The sequence below is a fragment of the Equus asinus genome, chromosome 2, assembly GCF_041296235.1.
Source record: "Equus asinus isolate D_3611 breed Donkey chromosome 2, EquAss-T2T_v2, whole genome shotgun sequence".
Lineage (NCBI taxonomy): Eukaryota > Metazoa > Chordata > Mammalia > Perissodactyla > Equidae > Equus > Equus asinus.
In genome coordinates, this window is record NC_091791.1 from 131,177,835 (window position 1) to 131,197,737 (window position 19,903).

At 51.1% G+C, this 19,903-nt stretch overlaps 1 protein-coding gene across 8 annotated transcripts in view; it reads left to right on the forward strand.

The window, feature by feature from the left end:
* ANP32A (acidic nuclear phosphoprotein 32 family member A) overlaps positions 1-19,381 on the forward strand; it is a 38,408-nt gene extending 19,027 nt beyond the window's left edge. For 5 of the 8 annotated variants that reach the window (XM_014848191.3, XM_044764638.2, XM_014848193.3 and 2 more), the window contains exons 2-7: positions 11,220-11,369; positions 11,581-11,703; positions 14,187-14,385; positions 15,709-15,806; positions 17,824-17,887; positions 18,155-19,381. In XM_014848191.3, the coding sequence (XP_014703677.1) occupies positions 11,220-11,369; positions 11,581-11,703; positions 14,187-14,385; positions 15,709-15,806; positions 17,824-17,887; positions 18,155-18,216 (696 nt within the window). In that variant the 3' untranslated portion in view covers positions 18,217-19,381. Of the gene's footprint in view, positions 1-5,307; positions 7,072-10,379; positions 10,471-11,219; positions 11,370-11,580; positions 11,704-14,186; positions 14,386-15,708; positions 15,807-17,823; positions 17,888-18,154 lie in introns of those variants that run through there. The other 3 variants (XM_070499186.1, XM_014848192.3, XM_070499189.1) reach the window with 3 other exon arrangements.
* Positions 19,382-19,903: the final 522 nt, after the last annotated feature.

The window sequence follows — 19,903 nt, forward strand, 5'->3', positions numbered from 1 at the left end:
CTCATTATGTTCTTTACATTGTCTTTAGCTGTCTAACCCCTCCCTGACTTCCAGAATCATAAAGGTTGTAAGGCTTTTGGTTTTGGTTTTTAGCGCTTTGAAATTAAAGCAGCTGTAGACCTGTGAACAACAATGAACTCACCTTGTACTTTATTATTAAAAACAGTAAATATGGGTAAAGTTCTATCATCAAAATTCAAGTGAAGATGGCAGAACTCTGCAGGTAAAGGAAAACCTACACAGCCTGTAACTTCCTCCTTTCTTCTCCCTTTTTCGCTGCCTGTATCTTTTTCTCAGTGCCTGTCTCTCCCTCTCTTCTCTTTTCGTGTCCCATCCGTCTCCGCCCCTTCCTTCCACCAGCCCCTCGCTTCCCTATTCCTTCCTTGCTCTCTCCCATTCCGTGCTTCCCGTTTTCCCCCTTCCTGTTAGGAGACATCTGGAACTAACATTTACTTCTCAGCATTCCTTGCACTTCCATCACCAGTACTTTTGCATTAAGCATTTAATTTACAGACTAAAGCAAGTTGCACGTGTCACGTTTCTTTAAAGGACAAAGAACTGAGATTAAATTGCTTCTTACATGTGACCCATGGCTGGTTTGTTTTGTGGCCTTGGATAGAAACAACTTTTCCCCAGCTTTAGATTCTTCCGCATGATTGGTTCCCATTTCTTCCCAAATCAGTGGTTTCCAATTGGTGGCTGGACACCAGGGCTTCAGTGCCGCGGTGTTTGCTCTGCTTCTGTCATTGCCAGAGCTGCTGTCATTTGGGGTAGAGGTGGCAGGGAAGGAGGCCAAGGTCGAAGGTTTTGTCTCAGAGGCCGCTTAGCCTTTCCCTGCCTCTTCGGCACTTCCAGCTCTACGCGAGGAGGCTGGGAGGGAGGAGGGGCTGGGCTCAGCTCTGGGGCTCTTTTCCTAACAGTTCTTTTCTTTTTCCTCCTCTTGCTTCAAGGAGAGGCCTGTGAACCTTTGGGGTGTGGGCCCTAAGTTAGGAGAATTGAGAAGGGCCCAAGGTTTGATTCCACAGTGGGCCGTGACCTTGGGTGAATCACTGGGTTGGGTTTCCACCTAGCTTTGTCACTTGCCCAAGTTGCTGGATTGGATCCGCTGGTTCCCCAGAGGTGGCAGTGATGGAGTCCTTTAGTTCTCTGAAGCACGTTTTACAAGTCCACTGGAAATTCAGCAGAGGCCCGTCCGAGGGCTGTGGGAGTGTCCCAGACCTGAGTCTGAATGGTGTGGTGTCTTAGATGGGTTATGTGGCTGGGCTGGGCAGAGGTTTGGAACTGCCAGCTCATGGATCTCTGAGGAGAGAAACTGAGGACATGAATTAACTTTTGTTGTGCAGACCACTCTTCCACTCGGGGGTCCACGGGCAGTGGCAACCGTCAAGGTCAACACAGGACGCATGGCAGACACCCTGGGCTGTGCTCTCTCTTCAGTTTCTCTTGGCCCTGAGGACTCCCATAGGATGTCCACAAGTGGTCCCAGCCAGCCCAGCTTAAATCCCCGAATCTGATTTCAGAGGCCCAGGAAGCCTTTTTTTTGTGTAAGATTGGCCCCAGCTAACATCTGTGCCAGTCTCAGGAAGCCATTTTTGTTGATTTGCCCAAGAAAGGAGTTAGCGGGTGCTTTGCTTCAGAAAGTGAATAAGGGGTGAGCCTTTTAGAATCTAGATGATTCTCCAGAGCCCTTGGCCACCTTTCCTCTAGCTTGATTGACCTGGTCTAGTTTACCCACTTAGCAAGAATTTACTGAAAGCCAACGCCTCTGGGCAGGGCACCAGGGAGACCCTGAGACCTCAGACCTTAGCAAGGCTGTGTTTGGAGGACAGACAGCAGGAAAAACGATTGCCAGATGTCCTGTGGCCGAGCAGCGGCTCTCAGAGGGCCGGGTGGACAGGACAGTTTCCCTGGGAGGGGTGGGATGGGGAGACTCCCAGCTGTCTGCAGATTCAGTGAGACGAGCCTGAGGGAGCGCTTGGTTAACTGTAACATGCGGGAAAGTGCCAGGTGGTCCCCCCATGTCTGCTGCAGGTCAGGGAGGCTGGCAGAGGGGTGTGGCGGAGATGAACTACCTTGCTAGGAGGCACCGGGGATTGGCCAGGATTTGCCCCTTCTGCTCTCTAGGGCTTCAGTCTCCTCATGGCTTTTCTGTTGCATGGGGCCAGTGCTGTGGCTCTTTAATGAGATCGACGTGGACAGTGTGGGTTTTTTATGAACCACAGGATTGTTGAGCAGGAAATAGGACTCCATGAGTTGAGGTGCGTGCTCCCTGCCGCTCTGTGAGATGGCAGACATCAGATGGGACGGTGCCAGACTCCCACATTTGGAACCCAATACCCTGGGCCTCTGGGGGCTGTTTTTGTGATCCTGGTGTGTTTTTAAGAGACTAGATGATTGATTTTCGCATTTCAGTAATTATCCGGGATAATTGCCCAGTGCCCCAGATTTCCTTTCTGGCATCCCTCAATGACAAATCCTGTACTCCTTTGGCCCATGACATCTTCCACCTCCTTTTGGGGAACAGTAACAGAGTTTGGATGTGGGGTGGGACGAAAAGTGTATGGACCCACAGGAATGTGGAACTAGAAGGGATCTCGTCTCTGTGCTCAGGCTCCCTTGTCCAGCGTATGGATTAGGGACTGGCAGAAGCCTGGAGACTAGACATGACTTCCCCCAGGGCACACAGCAAGTTAGTGGCAAGGTGGGCACCAGAGTCCGGGCCGTCAGACTGCCTGACGAGCGTCCTTTGCGCTGCACCTCAGTGTTTCTTGTCCTCCTTTCCTTTTCCTCTGGTCACCATTCAGACACCACCTTTTGGGACCAGTGTCTTCCCTGGACTCTGCTTCCAGCTTCTGCTTCTTTAGGCCTTCTGCACCCACGGAAGGTAAGAAGGGACAGCCGTTTAGAAGCTGTAGTCTGCTAGATGTTCACTTGGTTATGTCATCCACCAGTTCCAAAACGCTCATCTCTCCCTCTCCACTGCACCCCGCCCCCCAGCAAAGTCAGACCCAAGACTACTACTCCCCACTTCCTGCCCCCACACAGCCCTCTGGACCTAGTCCCTGCTGTTCTGGGAACAGTCCTGCACGTACTCTTCAGTCAGGCATGGCTAGGGCAGGGCTGGGCAATCAGGGAAGTCTTCCTGCAGGAAGTGGAACTGGCAAGTCCTTAAAGGGGACTGGCATCTAGAGTGGCTGGAAGGGAGGAATGAGGTTTATGGGGAGAAGAGCAGAGGCGTAACATCAGCCCCAGCTCTGCTAGGGTTTCCCCAGGTAAACAGGCTGGTGACATTCGACAAGCGCAAGGCCCAGGTCCTACACTCAACCCCACTGGTCTTGGGGTTGCTGCCCAGAGTCTGTCCTGGCTGGAAGAAGCATCTGCAGTGGAACCAGCTCCTCTTGTCTTGGTGAGGCAGAAACCAAGTCCTCCCCACACCTGGGGCCGGAGGGGGCTCGGAGGCCGGTTCCGGGGCAGCGCAGAGCCAGTCACGGGACTTATGTTAATACGGGCCCTCCCCGAGCCGTGCTTAGCCTGTGACCCGCCCCACAGCTTCATCTCCGCTGCCGCGCCCCGGACCTGCTTGCCTAAAATAATGGGCATGGCGTCACCGCTTCCCATGGCCATGTTCTCCCACCCGGAGCCTCCAGAGCTCTGTTGTAGGCGACAGACAAATCCAGAGGTTCAGATGCCTTTTTCTTGGAGAGATTTGGTTTTGTTTTGTTTTTAAAGTAATGTGGGCCCCTGCCACTTGGTGAAGCTTTTAAAAGATCTTTCAGAGCGGAGGAGACCTGAGTCTTAGCTGCCACTGGGGCTGCAGCCAGCCTCCTGCGAGCAGAAACCGAAGCTACGTGGATCTTCTGTTCACTCCATGCCCTTCCACCAGGGCCTGTGAATCCTGCTCCAGAGCAGCGGTGTGGTGTGGTGTGGTGTGGTGTGGTGTGGCGGGAGAATTACCCAGCTCTGGGCTCCAGGCCAACTCTGGACCTTGCTTCTTCTAGAAAAAGAGGGATAACTAGAACAGCATTTTTACAAACTGTGGGTCGTGTTAAAAAATATTTATTTTTTAGTGTAATCGGAAGGCGTAATTGTAAGGGTGAGTTTTGTTTCAGTGTGTGTGCCTGTACACACACAAAAACATGTGTGCACTGACCCAAGGTGTAAAACGTATTTTTCACTGTGGGTTGTGGTCAGAAAGCCACTGACCTAGATGAACCTGAGGGCCCTTCTAGCTTTCAAAATGTCCGACTTCTCTCCCAGAGCCTTGCTGTTCCCCCCACAGAACCTGACTGATTTTTGCACGTTTTCTGCACTGACTGTTAAGCAAAACTTATGGTTAAAACGACAAAACCTGAAACACTCTCGTGCTTTTGGAACACTTTTGGGAAGACGCCCCTTCCCTCTGCCTTGGTTTTGGCCTTCTAGCTAGTAATGGGCTCTGCACCAGGGGATGGCCCATTTAAAAGCTGACCTATTTAAAACCCATGCACACCAAAAACACGGGGTCAGTCTGATTTGTCTCTTCTCTTCTGTGCAAGGCTGGAACCTGAAAACTAAACTGGTCAGGGACTGACAAGATTGAAACCAAAGATACAAATATTTATTGAACTCTTGCTCAGTGAAAGAAAAGAAAATCAGGACTCAAGATTAGTGGGGGAAAAAAGAAACAAGGTGTAGATGCAGAATCAAGAGGGCACGCCATCTTAGTTCTGCAGACTGTTAAGAGGCCTGGTGTGTTCCATGAGGAAGCCCTGCAGACGGCTTGGGTCACTCAGTCTCTGGCCTGCTTTGCTCGCACTCTTGTGCCGTCACTGTGAACACAGCGATAAAGGTGGCTGTGGATCAAGGAGAAGGAAGGCAAGTGGCTTTTTCCAAGCTGGGGATGCTCTAAGTCCATTGTTTCATTTAATCCAACCCTAGGTATTGTCTTTGGAAACGGAAGCTCCAGAGGGGTGAGATGAGCTCGTCAGTGGAGAATCTGGACTTGAGCCCGGTCTGTGTGACTCGGGAGCCTGCCTTCTGTCCGCCTCTCCACGTCGCCTCAGGAAGTGCTAGAAAAATAAAGAGTGGTTCTCACTTGAGCTTCCTTCTCTCTGGTTCTGGCCTTCAGAAGGCTCTGTTTTAGGCCCAAGCTGTCCTTTTAAATCAGGGCCAGCTTCACAGGTGTGTGACCTCTGTAGTCACCCAGGGCCCTGCGCTTAAAAGGGCCTTACTCTTCAGTTTAACATGCTCTGTCACTGTCTTGGAATTCTTAATAATTTTTGAGCAAGGAGTCTCATATTTTCATTTTCACACTGGGCCCTGCAAATTATATGACTAGTGCTGACTTTGATATAGTGCGTCCTCTTTCTTAGTCTTTCTGGGTCCCTCTTCTCTGCCGTTAGTGTGTCCATCCTCTCTGGGGTAGAGGCATATGAAGAATGCACTGTCCCTGCCTCAGGCCCACTACCTGGCACATGGGGCGGAGTTGTTTACCAGCCGTCTGTCTGCTCCTAGCCTGTCACTGCACCTCTTGCTGGCAAGGACCCCAACTATGGCTCACTGTCACCTCCGTGTCTTCTCAGCATTTGTCCAGGTGAACAGTGTCACAAGAGTGCCCTGTCGGAGAGAGAGGTTTCTTGCAGGGGAGAGACCTGTGGGCTGCGCACTGGGTCAGGTCAGGAGGAGTGTTCACAGTCCATCTGCCTCCCAGGGGCTTATACTTGTCTTGGGGACCCAAGACACACACACAAAAAAAGTTGTTGTTCATAAAAGGATAGTGTTCGTTTAGCCTTTGTGGGACCAGTGGCACTGTAAGTTTTTCACGATGATTCGATGCACTCTGTATGCCCAGCACCTCGTGTTGCGCCTGGCACAATAAACAGGACATTTGTTAAGCATTTTCTCTGGTGTCCGCTCCCTGCTAGGCTGATTACGGGGAAGGACAGTCCCTGACCTCTAGGAGGATCGGATGCTTAATACACGATTAAATGATTCATGTGGCAGCTGCCGCGGTGCCCCGGGATGCTCAGCGCTAGATGCCTAGATGCCAGGAAGGTTTTCTGGGGAGGGGGCTTGAACTAGAATTGTAATGCAAAGGTAAGAGGTGGGAGCGATGCAGTTGGAGGAAGTTGGGGGAGATGGAGAATAGAGGGTCTCCTTAGGTCAGTTTAGGAGCTTGAATTTTTTCGCCAGGCAGCAAAAAGCCAGGAAAGTTTTCTAGGCTAGTTCTTGTTAGTGCCATTGAGTCTGACTCTAGTTCTTGTTAGTGCCATTGAGTCGATTCTGACTCCTGGCGACCCTTGTGTATGGTAGAGCGGAACCCTGCCCAGTCTTTTTGTGCCATCCTTTCACCTTCTCGTACTAAATCAGGTGATGCTCAGCTACTATTCTCAGAGTTTTCTTTTCCAATTTTTTCAGAAGCAGGTGGCCAGGTCCTTCTTCCTAGTCTGTCTTAGTCTGGAAGCTCTGCTGAAACCTGCCTACCATGGGTGACCCTGCTGGTGTTTGAAATATCAGTGGCATAGCTCTCAGCATCACAGCAACACGCACCTGCCACAGTGTGACAACCGACAGGCAGGTGGTGTGGGTCCCTGACTGGGAATTGAACCAGGGCTGTAGCGGTGAGATTGCCGAATCTTAACCAGTAGACCACCGGGGCTGGCTTTTCCAGGCTGGAACTTGCAATTTATAGGTTAAACAGACATCGTCATCCCCTTTGTGCACAGGCAGAGCATGAAACCTTGGAAACAGAGGCACGGTCATCCAGCTAACCGAGTCCTTGGCCTCTAAGTCGAGGCCTATTCCCAGGAGTCCAGTGTCCCCACTGTCACAGAGACCCTATTTGGAGGCAGAAGATGGCTTAGGGTGACTTAGATGACCATTACCAGGACTGCAGTGTTGGGAATAGAGAGGAATGGTCAAATTTGAGAGCTCCATAAAGACAAGATTTCACAGTTTTGAAACAAGCAACGGGTTGTTCCTTAGAGTAATAATGTGTTCATGTTTATCACAGACGTTTCAGCTCCCACTGGTGAGAAATGACTGCTGCGTCCTTGCTTTGGGGACAAGTTTTTCAGGAAATGCCAGAGCCAGGTAGTCTGATTTCTTGGGAATCTTCAGTGCCTCCCCAGTGATATCTCTTGGGGGCTGAGTGTGAATCTGCAGGCTCCTCTTGGGCGTTAACACGTGGGGAATGAAGCAGAGGATCCTGTGTAGGTTTGTCATTAGGGTGTTTGAAAAGCTCCTGATAGAAGCAGTCATTCTAGTCATTGGACAGGAGAGAGAGTAACCACAGTCGGATTATTTTTAAACGGCCAGTGGAGCTGGGAGAGAGTCTAAACCCAAAGTACAAATTTTCAGTTTAATTTTAACTTTGCACTTAGCTCACACCCAGGATTTGGCGGGGGAAATGGGCCTTAATTTTTTTTTCTTTTTTAAGCAGAACACACCCTGGATGTAAAAGGCCCGTTCTCTTCCCGTGGAAGGGTTTACAGCGGTGGCCACTGAGTGGAGAGGAGAGACGGGAGGAAGTTGGGGGATTGCCGCCAGGGGCTCAGAGTCCCTTTAAGGGATGCTGGGGTGGGTCGGAGGTTTTGAAACACGTTAGCCCGCCCTGGAGCCCGAAGACAGTGGAGGCCGGAGTGACTTCCACACATCGGCTGCTGGGCTGGCACTTTTGTTTTTTCCTGTTTGATCCGATTCAGACACTTCACAGGCAGCTTACCTGCCATCCCCAATGTGACACATCACCCCACAAAGAAGCAATGGGTTTCCCCAACTCATTTGGGCTTTTTGGTGATGTCTGCAAACTCAGGATCTGAGCCTAGGCCTCTCCCTCTCCTCTTTGATCTTACCCCAAGCAGGGCTGAAACCCCCTCCAGGAAGGAAATGCAGAAACCAGGGGGATCCCAGAGGCCCACACCCCGACCTGTAACAGCCACCTGGCCCTCCAGACCCACAGGCTTTCCTTCCCAAGTGAGTGGAAGCAGCCGCCTGCTCCTTGGGGAGAGCGGGGTCCCAGCCCCCAGCCCTTCTCAGATCCTCACTCCCTGACTACAGTGTCATCTAAGTGAGGTCTGGGTTGGGTTTTGTGCTTTGGTTACTGAGGAAGTGTAACCAGGGTGGGGACTGCTGGGAGTGGCCCCCGCACGGCTGGTGGAACAGTGAGAAGACGGGCCAAGGGGGGCAGGTGCAGTCAGGGGAGCTCGTAGGATTGACCTGGGGAGTCTAGGAGAGCCTCTGCCCCACATCTGGGGACATCAGAGAAGCCATGAGGAGCCCTTTCTCATCTTGCGGCAACACTGACCACCTCGGTCCAGTGGACACCCTCCTGTGACCATTCCTGGGCCTTTAGGATAGGTGGTTCTGATGTGGCAGTAAGACAGGGGAATACCCCATTGGGCGATTGTGAGGATTCAATGAGCCAGTGCGGGTGAAGCACTTAGAGTGCGCCTGGTTATTACTAATAAAAACATGATAGTAGTGGCTTGCACATGGCCCCAAGAGGAATGGCCCCAGTTTGGGTGTGGTGCTGGGAGCCAGGCCTGGAACCTCTTATCAGTCTGTCGAATTCCCAGGCGGCATTGTGCCTCTCCGGGAAAGAGGCTGACTTCTGGGAGGAATTCCCTTGACTCTCCAGCACTGCGCACCGCCCCCCGCCCCCCACCCCCCCACTCCCAATACGGAGTACTTCTCCTTGGCTAGTGACTGTAAGAGGAGAAGCCCTTGACCCGTCTAGAAAAACTGCATGTCTGAAATCTTTGAGGGTGAACTGGAATCCCTTCTCATATTTGTCTTTCCTTGGTGGAGCTTAAAGAATTCCCAGGGCCTTCCAAGGAACCGAGTAACTAAAGAGGACTGTGGGCCTTGTGACCAGTGTTCACTGCAGCTGGGGGAGGGGTTCTCCCCTAAGGCTTGGCTTCCTGACTCTACACTGACTTCCTGCCCTAGGGCAGAAGGCCTCACAGGATTTATTCCCAGGCACTGTTGTCAGTGACCTTGAGAAGGTGGCTTGACCTAGACATCTGGCCTCTCCTGGGAGAGTGGGCAAGGGCTTAACTTCTCTCATCCCAGATCCAAGGGAAAGGTGGGCCTTGGCACCAGTGCCTCGGCCAAGAGCTTGCTAGCTCTGGGAGAGAGCTGTGCACCTGGCTTTGCCCCTCTTGATAAATTCCTGCTGTCCTGGCCTGCGTGGTGTGCCTCTCTCCACCAGAGAAGCAGAAAGCAGGGCAGCTGCAGGCCTCTGCAACCCACATGTGCTCCGAGCTCCCCTGGTCTGCCCACTGGTAAGGGTGGACTGAGGAGGGACACGGTTGGCCTGCTGTGGCTTCTCGTCCCCCTAGTTGGCACTTGGCCTAGAGATGCCCAAGAGGGAGGAGCATTTGGAGGACTCTTGCATGCTGGCCATGCTGGGCCCTGCAGGAAGAAGCTCAGCAAATTGCCCTGCTGAGGTGGGAGACGCCCTAGAGGGACTGGTTAGAAGGCCCATCTGCTTATCTAGGAGAAGAAAACGCTCTGAGGGGCAGGAATGATCCTTCAGACAATGTGGGGCTGCTACTGAGAAGGACAGGCCTGTACTGTGTGACCCATGGGTGAGAAATCAGAACCCATGGGTGGAATCCAGGGAGGCATCCTGTCCAGGTGACATCAGTGTGTGTTTCCTGGAGGCTGCAGGGAGCAGGCAGGTGGGGATGCTGTGTCGAGCACCAAGGGCAGCCAGAAGCAATCACCTTTAAGGTGCCTGTCAGACCTGAAAGGCCAGGGAGCAGCCAGACTGCTCAGGGACAGGAATGGTTTAACTCTGGGCATCAGGCTGGATGGCCAAGCACCCTGGCCTCGCATGCTGACTCCCCTGGGTCATTTCAGGCCAGAGACTTGATTACTCATCCTCAGTCTGTCTCCCTACCATCAGTACTGGAGCCTGAAATCTCCCCTTCAGCTAAGTCTACCTTTTTTTTTTTTTTTAAAGATTTTATTTTTCCTTTTTCTTCCCAAAGCCCCCCGGTACATAGTTGTATATTTTTAGTTGTGGGTCCTTCTAGTTGTGGCATGTGGGACACCGCCTCAGCGTGGCCTGATGAGTGGTGCCATGTCCGCGCCCAGGATCCAAACCTGCGAAACCCTGGGCTGCCAAAGCAGAGTGCACAAACTTAACCACTCGGCCACGGGGCCGGACCCCCAAGTCTGCCTTTTAACGAAGGAAAGAGAGGGTAGCTTTTTACCCTCATTAGAAATAAGGGGTTGAGGGCCCACTTTTTGGGTAGGAAGAGACGAGAGGAGAATCTCAGAACTCTTAACAGGGCAAAGCTGCTTCGGGGACTTGGGCAGGGGACAGACAGCGCCGCCGAGGTGCCTTCGAAGACCAGCTTTTGGACTTTGCCAACCTCAGCATTTCATTGCAGGTCCATCCTGGGTTTGCAGATTTCCCTTCTCTTTCCACATCTGCTCTCAGGACCCTGAAGAGCAAAGTCTAGAGCCTTGATATCTGATATGGTAACTTTCATGTGTCTCTTTACACTTATAGTAATTAAAAATAAAATTTAGAACTCAGTTCCTCATTCTCACCAGTCACACTGCAAGTGCTTAGTGGCCACACGTGGGCTAGTGGCTCCTCTTGGACAGCCCAGAAGGTTCCCATTGTCGCAGCAAGTCCTATTGGACAGCACTGGTCTAGAGAAGGGAGAGTTGGAGGAATCCCTGGTCTGCTGCCCCTGCTGTGGGGCAGGCTCTGGCTGTGGTGGCAGCAGCAGGTGAGAGCAAGCCTACCGCCCCTTGGGACCCATCAGCACACAGAGGGAGGCGGGGCTGAGGATGGGAGGCATAAGTAGCTGGCCTCGGGAATGTGGTCAGGCTGGTGCCGTGGGACTGTGGTGCTTTATTTTTTACTGGAGTTTTGGAAGAATATGGCAGTGGGTTGGAAGGAGAACACCAACCTTGCCAGTGGCAGCAGGGCTTATTGAGTTTGTCTTCTCCAATCCGGCCAAGGCCTCTGTCTCGAGTGGCCCTCTGGTTCTGCAGCTCTGCTCATGCGACCACCGCCCCTCCCCTCAGTATTGCTGAACGCCAAAGGACCAGGGTGGGCATTGTCACTGCGATGCTCCAGAAGAGCTGGAAGAAGTGCTGTTTGTCGTGTATGATAGACTGCTTCTTGGCTGTCTCATTGTCCTCCAAGGAGGCCTGACACCCTTCCCCTGCCCCAGGCTCCGCTCCTCGCCTCCATTCACGCCCCCTTCCCTTTTCAGGTGAAAGAGCTCGTCCTGGACAACTGTCGGTCGAATGAAGGCAAAATCGAAGGCCTCACAGATGAATTTGAAGAACTGGAGTTCTTAAGTACAATCAACGTAGGCCTCACCTCAGTCGCAAACTTACCAAAGTTAAACAAACTTAAGAAGGTAAACAGAGTGTAGGAGCGTGTGCACGGGAGGCGGGCCGGGGGGAGCAAGGGGTCATTACTTCGTGTTTAGGGAGCATAATTGAAGGTGAAGCCAGGTGCGTGCGCCAACACGTCTGACGATTCTTGAGGCAACTTTCCCCTCCTTGCCTGTCTGCCCGGAGCCTTCATCTTAAGAGCTATTTCTGCTTTTTCTCTCCTGCCTTGTTTAGCTTGAACTAAGCGATAACAGAATCTCAGGGGGCCTGGAAGTATTGGCAGAAAAGTGTCCGAACCTCACGCATCTAAATTTAAGTGGCAACAAAATTAAAGACCTCAGCACAATAGAGCCACTGGTGAGTCATGTGGGTCCCCTCTCCGTGGCGGGGGTGGGCAGGATTGAGATCACGGAATAGTACCTTTGTGTTTGTATAATGTCCTTTTTCTCACTTAGCTTACTGTATTTGACTGTTGTTATGTGCTATGAGATAGACTTGGAGTGGTAATTTCTACTTCATCCAAGAGAAACTGAGACATAGGGAAGTTAAATAGCTTGACAGAGGTCACTGAGCCAGCCTGGGCCTTTGGGCTGGGGTGAGGGCAGACCTTGGCCTCAATTTCTCGTCTAGTGCTTTTCCTCATACAGTTTCTGCTCAGCTTTGGAATCCTGAGCTGTCATTTCTTCTGGCTTACAGCATGGCTCAGTCTCCCTCTTTAGGGAGGGAGGAGCCATCCAAGAATTAAGCTGACCCTGGAGGTGGGCACTTCTTTTTTCCTTAGGTCACTGGCCTGAGGCTAGTGCCTCTGGACGGTGGGAGATGAGTGGGTCCTGAAACAGGCCCCCTGGGATGGCAGAGAGTGTGTGGTTTGGGAGCCTCACACAGAACTTGCTCCACGTGGCATCGGGAAGAATGCCCTGGTCTCCAGTCCTTGGCGTGGTAGTGACCAGGGCCTCAGAGGCCTGGACAGTGTTTCTGGCTCCTCTGCTCATCCTCACAGAGCTGAACATCCCCCAAACTTCACTGATGTACTAGCCAGAAAGGGACAAGTCATGGTGAGAATAACAACTTCTACGTTATCCAGATCTGAATGGCTGTTTTTCCTTGATTTCAAGAAAATCAACTTTGTCAACAAGATGTGTCACTGAGTAAATAATAGCTTTTTTGAAATACAGAAATACTATCATGTTAAATAAACACACTTACTGTAAATGTACACATAAGAAGCACTTCATGGACCATGCGTCTCAGATCAGGAAAAGGCCATGTGGATATTTTTGCCAAGTTGCCGCATTTCCCTTTTCTGAGTATGAAAGGTGGTGGTTGGGACATCCCTCAGTTTTAGTTTGTAGGGTTCTTATCCAAAAAGCACTCCTTGCGCTCTGTGGATGCTTGAGGAGGGCTGGTGGACGGGCTAGGGTGACAGAACAGGAAGCTGGCACTACTTTTCCAAGTTCAAACTTTGCCTGCCCATCTGTGGCATGGGGTCGACTGCTAGAATAAGCTTCCCATAGAACTTCTCTCCCACGCATCTCCTAGGGGAAAGCAAAGCTATTCTGATCTACCTGGAAGTCTTGATTTCATAATTTCATTATAAAAAGAAGAACCTTTGAAGTTCTGTATATGTGTTTGGGGAGGCGCAGGGTATGAGGATCGAGTATACAAAACATTGTGATCAGTCACCGTTAGAGATCCGACATGCACACACGCACACCCCCTGCTCCCCCACCCATACCACACATGCTTTTGTAGCTCCCCTTCCCTGGTTATCAGTGTGATGCATTACATTCGCCTCCTGAGCGGGCGAAGCTGCCTTTCGTTGGGGGGTCCTCGGCTTGCCCACCCAGAACACAGCCCAGACTTCCTTGACCCTCTGCTGAGAATGCCCGGGTCTCAATCGTGAGATCTTGAAAGAGCAGCCTAGTTCCCGACATTGACCCTGAGGGACTTCACTCCCCCGTCAGGCCTGGTCCCGTTGGAATTGGGACTTGGCTGAGGATGGGTGCTCTCAGACCTGTGCCTTGAAGACGTGGGGTGGGAAGTCGAGAGGTTTCTGTTTCTTGCTAGCCAGCTGACCCTCGCACTCCGTGGGCTTTGGTTTCCTCGGCCACCAAACAGGTGTACTATGGGTTAGAACCCATCTGGGAGAAAGCTTTGACAAAGCTGGTCGTGTTAGGTTCCAGCAACAGAATCCAGGTCCTCCATCGTTTTCCCTCTTGTCCCTTTTGACAGGCGGTGTTGCAGTGAGTAAGGGCGCGGATCTGGAGTTGGGCTGCCTGATCAAATCCCAATTCTCTGCCCTCATTTCCTCATCTATAAAACCGACTAGTGGTTGTTTCTGCCTTCTTGGGGTTGTGAGGATAAACCGAGTCAGTACGCGAAGTGCCATGTTAACTGCTGGCATCATCGTCGTTGTTAGTAGACGCAGGAGTTGGTTGTGAGCTCACGTCTCCATTTGAGTTCCCCTCTGGCTCCTCAGTCCGGGGAAGCAGCAGAGCTCCTGGCTCCTGCCCCAGGAGGCCCGGTGAGTCCCAAGCTGGTCACGTTGAGGCGAGAGCTGGGACTGGAGAACAGAGGAGTTAGCGCTGGACGAGGCTTTAAGACCCTCAAGTCCAGCCCCCCATTTCCCAGGGGAAGAAGCTGAGGCCCCCAACAGAGATGATAAGTCTGGACATACCTCATGGCCCAGCAGAGCCAGAGCAGACTGCCCTTATGGCCTGTGAGCCTGGAGGTCTCCCGCTGTCGCACAGCACCCCGCCTCTTTCCCTGGGGTGTTTGCTCACCGCGCCCCCCCACCTCCCACTTGCTGCTCACTGTTGACTTCATTTTTCTGCTTGCAGAAAAAGTTAGAAAACCTCAAGAGCTTAGACCTTTTCAATTGTGAGGTAACCAACCTGAATGACTACCGAGAAAACGTGTTCAAGCTCCTCCCGCAGCTCACGTACCTCGACGGCTACGACCGGGACGACAAGGAGGCCCCCGACTCGGATGCCGAGGGCTACGTGGAGGGCCTGGACGACGACGAGGAGGATGAGGACGGTGGGTGGTGGAGGGGAAGGTCCAGGGCAGGCCGGGTTCCCCCCTGCTTTACAGAGGTGGGGGCTGGCTGACAGAGGCCCCTACCAGCCGCTGAGGGCTAGCTGGCTGTTGACCTCTTTCCAGAAGTAAGGAGGGGAGTTGGGGCTGTCTGCTTTGCTTACCGTTGTCCCTAATCTGTCTCATTGTCACCCCTAAAAGAATAGGATGTGAGCCCCAGAGAAAAACATCTTGAGATTCTCCAACTGCATTGTAACTCCTTAAAAACCATCTAGCTGAATCTTCCCTTCAATTGTTTTCTTTTCTAAAGTCCCCTGGGGAATGAGATTCAACAGTGTCTCTCTATGGTGTGACCCTGGACTCAGACACTCTCACAGGGAAGGGGTCAGTGGATAGATGAAGGTAGGGTGTGGCCTGAGGGTTCCCTTTCCCCAACTGGGTGTCCAGTAGTAGACGTAAGGTCATGAGCTGAAGGGGTTGTGGGGCCCCCTGGTGGCTGTAGCCCACAGGACCACAGGACTTGGGGGTGTGGACTCAAGAGCCCCAGGGGTCCGGGAAATGGAGGAGGCAGCAGGCAGCATGTTGGCAGCACATGACAGTCAGGGCCTGCAGGAAGGAGAGAAGGGGAAGAAAGGAGCACCTCCTCCTGTCCCCATCCCACACACCAGCACAGTGTGACCTCCCTGCAGGTCTTCAGGGCCAGAGTAAGGTTGAGACTGGAGACACTTGCCTGGTTAATTCAGACATGAGAGTTTGTTTCTCCATGTTGGGTGGAAGTATGAGCAAGATATTCAGACCGTGTTTACCTTAGTGTGTTCCATCTTGTGATGCAACAGAAAAGGCCGAGGGCTGGAATCCTAAGATCAGGTTTCTAGGCCCAGCTCTGCAACGAACTCCATGTGTGACCTTGAGCAAGTCACTTCTCGCCTCTGGGATTCCAATTTCTCAGCTTTAAAGCGAGGAGTTTTGTTAGATGTTCTTCTAAATGAATTGATTTCTCTGCTTTCCCAGGCCCTGTAATTTGTTCCTCTGATCCAGCAGTTTCCCTGTGGTCTCAGCCTCCACAAGGGATCTTTGTTTTTGTAAAACTTGGGAGGAAGGCTTACCTTTCCAGTCGCTATAGGATGCTTATCTTTGGGATTGCTTTAGGTTGGGTTCAGTCACGTTAGAGCATCCAGGCTTTGGGCCTCTGCGGGTGTGAGAGGGTCATGGGCCCACGCTGAAGACCAGACCCCCTGTGCCAGGCCCGTCAGCCTGGGTCCTGTGCTGTGAGGGAGGAGCCAGCTCACCACCACCTCCATTCTTGTCCCCATTTCCACTGCACAGAGGAAGAGTATGATGAAGATGCTCAGGTAGTGGAGGACGAGGAGGACGAGGAGGAGGAGGAGGAAGGTGAAGAGGAGGATGTGAGTGGAGAGGAGGAGGTAAGAGGCTGGGCTGGGTGCGGGTGCCGTCTCCCCAAGTCCCCCTTGCTTGCTGCCTCTGAGTCAGTGTCACTGACTGCCCCAGCGCCCAGCCTTTGGCAGCCCCCAAACCCTGCTTGTGGAAATGAGTCCATTTTAGGGCCTTTTACTGGCCTGGTTTGGGGGAGGCAAGACTTGAAGCTGCCCTGGGAGGGGTAGAGAGGTGATTCTGGAGGCAGGTAAAGAGGGGACTCACCTGCTGGGGTAATGCCTACGCCTTATTTCTACATGAAAATTGGTTCTCTGAGAATCCACAGCCCCACTTTCTGCCTTTTCGCATTCGTATGTTAGTTCAGATATTCACTGAGCGCTTACAGTGTGCTCAGGAAAATCAGAGACTGCCTTGAACTTTTGGGAAGTAGGATAAGCCACTGCTGGATCCCGAATCAGAAAGTGACGAGGGCCCCCTGTACACAGTGGAAATAGTGCAATTGTCCTAACACAATGGCTGGCTCCCAGTTTTTTAACAAAGTCTGTGACATGTCTGTAGGGGGTATTGTATTACAGAGATTCAGGGCACAGTCTGTGAGGGAGTGGATCTCAGCTCTACCACTTGCTGGCTGTGTGTCCCTGGACAAGTTCCTTGACCTTTCTGAGCCCATTTCTTCATCTGTAAAATAGGCATCAATTTACAACTGGGTTGTAAATAGGGATCAGCTCACTGGGTTGTTAAGAGGGTAAAATAATTTGTAAGCAGAATGCTTAAGGACAGTGACCGACAGGGGACGTTTGACCACTTAGTATTTTAGGCTTTCACACCTCCTCAGTCCTGGCTCTCGGTGCTGGGCTTTATGTTTCTCGGTTCTGAGTCTGTATGGCAGAGTCATTTTCCGGGACTTGTTCAGAAGTCTTAAGTCAACTCTTGTTAATTACAAAAGTTAGACCCAGAGAGGCTTAAAATGACAACAGCATGGACAAGGTACTTGCCTTCTGCCCCAGTTTCCTGTCTCCTTTGATCAGGGCCCAGACACCTGCCTGCACACAGCGGGCTCAAGCAGGAGCTCCCAGCCTGCCCACACCAGGCATGGGATGGCAGGTCTGGGCAGATGGAGAAGCTGGTGAGATAAGGGGTTCCTGCCTCGTTGAGCTGCTGGGTTTCTCTTCTCCCTACATGTAGGTTGCTAGGCTTACCTCTGAAGAATATTGTGAGTGTTTTGAAAGAAAGACTTAGGAAAACAGGTCCCCCTAGGACAGGGCGGTAAGTCATGTTGGCTAATGGATTTTTCATTTTGCTCTTCCTGTCACTGGAGCGCAGCGTGCAGGTTTTGTTTCTTGTTTTTTTTTCGTAATCTCATTGACCATCTGCAGATTTCCAGCTTCCAGTAAAGGAGAGCTTATACACACACAAAAAAAAACAGTCCTAGCGAACAGACTGATTAAGGAGCTATTTGGTGACATTATAAAAGGATGTTTCCCTTGACAAAAAGAAGTCTATCACCAAGTTCTTTTTAAACAATGGGCCGCCTGGTGCTTTAGGAGCCACACTCAGCATCCGGCCAGCCCGGCGCTTGCAGGAGCAGCGTAAAGAAGGGTCGTGGGTTGAGAGTGAATACATGCTTGCTGAATCTCAAGGAGCTGGGAATGATCTCCTCAGGGGGCCTTGAATTTATCCTCCCCTTCCTTCCCCGCCAAGCGATCCAAGTTGGCGAGATGGTGAAGGGGCTGGGTGGGGGGAGGTTGGACTCGCCCACAGAATCTGGATTTGCTGAAAGTAGGGTCTTCCCTTGAAGCCAAAGCTAGAGTGAGGACAGATGCAAGGACAGCCTGCTTTAGATGACAGAGAGCCGGCTAGGGGACCTTGTTCTCCTAGAGCGTGCAGACTGGAAAGCTGCCTGAGTTACAGGGACTTCAGGTCAGGAAGTCTAAACCACACACATTGTTGGCAAGTGTTGGAGTTCAGTGTCAGGGAAAGTGGCTTCCTCAGCACGTCCCTAGGCCAGGGGCATTCCTAATGTCTGGTGTCCATCTTCTCTCCTAGGAGGATGAAGAAGGTTATAATGACGGGGAAGTAGATGATGAGGAAGATGAAGAAGATCTTGGTGGTATGGCAGCCTTTTTACTCTCAGCGGGTTGCAGCCTGGCCCCTTCATTTGGCAGTAGATTGATGAGGCCCTGAGGACCTGGAAGTGGGCACAGCGAGCCCATCTGAGACCACAGGGGCCTCCCTGGCTTGCAGGAAGAAGCCCTGCCTCAGTTTGCCAGGGTTGGCAAAGCTTCCTAGCTGTGTGGTCCCTTGGTTTCCCAGCGGGTGGGCTGGGTTAGAGGCAGGATCAATGATTAGTCTAAATGCCTTTTTCTTACTCTTCCAGAAGAAGAAAGGGGTCAGAAGCGAAAACGAGAACCTGAAGATGAGGGAGAAGATGATGACTAAGTGGAATAACCTATTTTGAAAAATTCCTATTGTGATTTGACTGTTTTTACCCATACCCCCCTCCCCATCCCGCCCCCCGAAACTTATTTTTTTCTGATTGTAACGTTGCTGTGGGAACGAGAGGGGAAAAGTGTACTGGGGGTTGTGGGGGGAGGGAGGGCGGGAGGGGGTGGAATAAAATACTATTTTTACTGCCACTCTTTATTTTTTTTTCCCCTACTTTTTCTTTGTGTCTGGTTCTGCCCCTGTAAATGCGATAGCTGAGTACACACCAAGTGAGCATTTGCTCCTTACTCTCAGAGAGGACGGTTTGGAGGCCTCTTACGTTTCCTGGTGTTTCCTGAGTCTCTTAGTTGGTTGCAAGGCCATGGCTGGCCACAGTTTGGTTTCTCAGAGCCCAGGAGGGGCTGAGCACCAGCCACATCTTACCTCTTGTTCTGCTTGCCGTGGTTTCTGCATTTCTTGGGCCTGTTCGAGGCACCTGATGCCCTGGTTTGTAAATAGCAACCTAAAGGCGTGTTTTGGCACTGGATGGGCACAGTCCCCGTCTCCCTTCCCTTTCCCTCTTCACAGCTGGTGGTGGGCTTCACTCTACAAAGAGGACTCTGATGTCACTCTTAAGAGCTGTGAGCCAGAGAGCTGAGAACAGCAGGCTTATGAGTTAGGAGTGAAGTAGATTTGGTAATAATAATTAAAACAAAAGAAGTAAACCCTCAAACTTCAACCTCTTTAAAAGATTCAAAAAAAAAAACTGTCCTGTCTTGTTGTGTAAACTATTAGAACGCTTTGTTTTACAAAATGACGAGAGAAATCTTCCACGTGTGCTTCTGTGCTTAGACCATTTTTACAAGGCTGAGCGCGGGAGACGTTGCTGCATGTCTGCTGGGTTTTTTTTCATACAGCGGAGCACGGAAAAACTAACGCAAAATTGTATTTTCTTACCTAGTGGAAATCTGAAGTGACCGCAAATTCCTAGTGAATGCACAGGTGTGCTTTCATGTCCCTCTTCTGGATTGCTTTACAAGTAGCCTGTGTCTCCCTAGCCCGTGTTCCATCTGTACAGAAGAGCATCTGCCCGGATTTTCTCCTCCCCTCAGAAGAGCCAAACTTTGAGTTTTATGTCTGTTTGTCATTGATAAATTTCAATAAATCTTTTTATACAGTTTTTTGGGGATGGCTTCTTTGAGTCCAGCAGGCCGTTGATGCTCCTCCGATGCACGCCGGATAACCTACTCGCTCATCGGGGGAGCTTCTCTTTGGTCACCTGATAAAATAGCTTTGCTGAGAGGATACGTAACTCGATAGTAAATTTGCATACTTTGGGTCTCACGGCAAGACTTAGTAGTTGGTGTATTATCTTCTTTAAAATCTTCATTTTGAGAAAAAGATATAAAAAGAGTTGTTAAAAAACCAAGCACCAAAGCAATCCCCAAAAAGTTGGGCCAGCTTTGGAAGCTTATTTGGAATATCTTTCGTCGTTTCGTTGTTCAGACTGTAGAAAGAATATACGCTTGAAAACCTCAGCAATGTATAAAGCAAATTATTTCACAAACCCAGAGGTTTACATGGTGGCTTTTTTGTTCCTTTATTTAATGTTATGATAGTTTCTACCTCTAAAGAGTCTTCAAAAGCTTCTTAAATGGCTATGTAGTAGTTGATTAACTTCTGATTTGCTTAATTTTAACCA